The sequence below is a fragment of the Pundamilia nyererei genome, unplaced genomic scaffold (assembly GCF_000239375.1).
Source record: "Pundamilia nyererei isolate P.nyererei 1_Seehausen unplaced genomic scaffold, PunNye1.0 scaffold00374, whole genome shotgun sequence".
NCBI lineage: Eukaryota > Metazoa > Chordata > Actinopteri > Cichliformes > Cichlidae > Pundamilia > Pundamilia nyererei.
In genome coordinates, this window is record NW_005187775.1 from 1 (window position 1) to 2401 (window position 2401).

Consider the following 2401-nt stretch of genomic DNA (forward strand, 5'->3'; position numbering starts at 1 on the left):
AGGTGAGAGCAGAAATATCCAGACGAGCTAATGAGCTAGCATTAGCTGTTAGCGGCTAGCCTGAAATATAAGTAGTGTATTCTAGGCGCATGGTCGGTGCTAATGCTAGCCTGCCAGGCTTTAGAGCCAGCTGTCAGTCTCTTTATCTCTAGGTATATGTTCTAATCCTCTATGTAATAATAAAATTTACTCTCACAACGACCTCATTAATGTCTGAGTTTCTGAGAAATCCAATGCATTATCTGCTTTTAGCTTCACAGTGAAGTGCATACCGAAATCTCTACCAGCCAAATTTGTTACAGCTATTTTAATGTGTTTGTCTTTTTTTTCTTTTGGTGCTATTTGGAAATAAAAGTTTAATACTGGACTCCTTCCAAAAGCAGTTTATACATTTGTTATTATATATTGAGTATATTGTGCTATTTACAGGCTACAGAAGCATAAAATTGTTTTAAGTTCACAACTGAAACAAACTTTTTATATGGTATATGAAGCAGCAGGAAAAGTACAAACCTATATTTATAAAAACCTGCAGATTCAGTTTAATACCTTGTTATTAAAATTAGTTTGCCGATTGTTTCTCCTTAAAAACCCGGAGCATCTGTGGTTTATTTTAAATAACGTTGTGTTATTGTTGACTGGTGAATTGTTCACAATAATGCTGAAAACAGTTCTTGATATTTACATGTGAATATTTTCTTTTGACTGTATTTATTGTTGTAAAATTGTGGTGAAAATAAATCATTTAGTTTCATATTCCTTAACTAAATGATCAATAAAAACATTTACCAGGTAAGACGGTTGCCTTTTTTATTTTTAACTTTATCGTTCAGAATAGTACTCCATTTCTAATTTTTTCAGATTTTACTAAATCATCTTTACATATAAATACATCAGTTGTAAATTAGAAACAATAGCCAACATTCAGTACTTGAGAAACCTCCCAGGTGCCTGCAACCAGAGCTGCAGCAGTCATACAGAAATACTAGTGTGGAGAAAACTCAGATGGAAGTCTGAGAAGACCAGTTGCATACCAGTGGGTTTTTCTTAGAATTATATTGTGCAAAACTGGAATTTCTTCAGCATTTCATTGGCATGTAAGGCTCCAGTGTCGCAGTTACATAACTCGGTAGGATTTCTGTTGCAGCTGTGTAGAGCGCTGAAACCCAGATGTCTGTCTCAGTGTGACCTTCGTCATTGTGTCTTGCGGTTCACTGTGCAGTCCTCTCTGATCAGGCACATGGACGTGTCTGATAGCACAGACACGTGCTGTCAGAATAGATCCATGTGTTTGCTCTCTCATTTGTTTAGTGTTGTCATTTGTTTTGAGTGCTTTGTTTACCCAAAAGCACTCTGTCGCAAACCCCGTTTTAGCATCACCGATCAAATGTTTTAAATAAAGCTTCAGCGTCAATTTTATTTCTATAACATGTTTCATTACATGTACACTCAGTGTGCTTACCAAAAGAGATTAAAGGTTCACAATGCATTAAGAGAATTTAAAAAAACAACAACACAGAGTTAAAACACAGCGTTATGTGTAGGTGTGTGAAAATAAAAAGGAAAATGATTAATTATGTTGTGCACAAGCAGGAATGATAGTTGTTGGTTCTGGCTCATTTAAAAATGTAATTTTTTTTTTTCTTCAGGATATGTCAAGATTCCCTCAATTATCAATTTTTACTGAATGAATAATCAATAGTATGAATCGGTCAGTGGCGAAAATAATTGTTAGCTGGAGATGTTGAAGTATTGGACATTGCTGGCATCTATGCAGCATATGCTCTACTGCAGTTGAGGCCTTGTCTAAATGAATTAAGCACACCTTTGTTGGTTAAGGATCTTCACTCTGTTATGATTTTAATGAGCTTATATAAATTATAACCTTTGACTTCATTAGTTGCAACATATAAAGAGAATGTCTTCTAATTTTTAATCCTCAGATGAGTTGAAAAAGTGAAAGCTACGCCGTCTAGAAGGTCGAGAGCTCCACAGATCAGTCTGTGGTGCTGAAAACTTTCTTTTCAGAGCCTTATGCTCAGAAACCTACATCATGGTTTTATTTGTCAGTGGTGCAGGAAGTATTTGTTCATCAGTGTTTAGGTCAACAGCCAAATATTTCCATCAGTTGGTGTTTGGTAGTGATGAATAGTAGTTCCATATTAAAAAACACTTTCTCTCCCCTGCAGGCCCCTCGGCTAGCAGAGAAATACTGCGTTTGCCACCTGGCTACTGGAGACATGCTGAGGGCCATGGTGGCTTCAGGCTCCGAGCTCGGCAAGAGGCTTAAGGAGACGATGGATTCTGGCAAACTGGTAACTGCTCTTCTATTCATGATCTCTCTATGAACTTTTCTTCCTGTCCCTTTGTCTCCTCTGAGGTTTTTATTGACTTTGCAGCT

The 2401-nt window shown here is 36.8% G+C and overlaps 1 protein-coding gene across 1 annotated transcript in view; it reads left to right on the forward strand.

Annotated features, from left to right (window-relative positions):
- The first annotated feature begins 2192 nt into the window (after window positions 1-2192).
- ak2 (adenylate kinase 2) overlaps window positions 2193-2401 on the forward strand; it is a 15496-nt gene continuing 15287 nt past the window's right edge. The window contains exon 1 of the mRNA XM_005752715.2: window positions 2193-2315. Within this exon, the coding sequence (XP_005752772.2) occupies window positions 2241-2315 (75 nt within the window). The 5' untranslated portion in view covers window positions 2193-2240. The remainder of the gene's footprint in view (window positions 2316-2401) is intronic.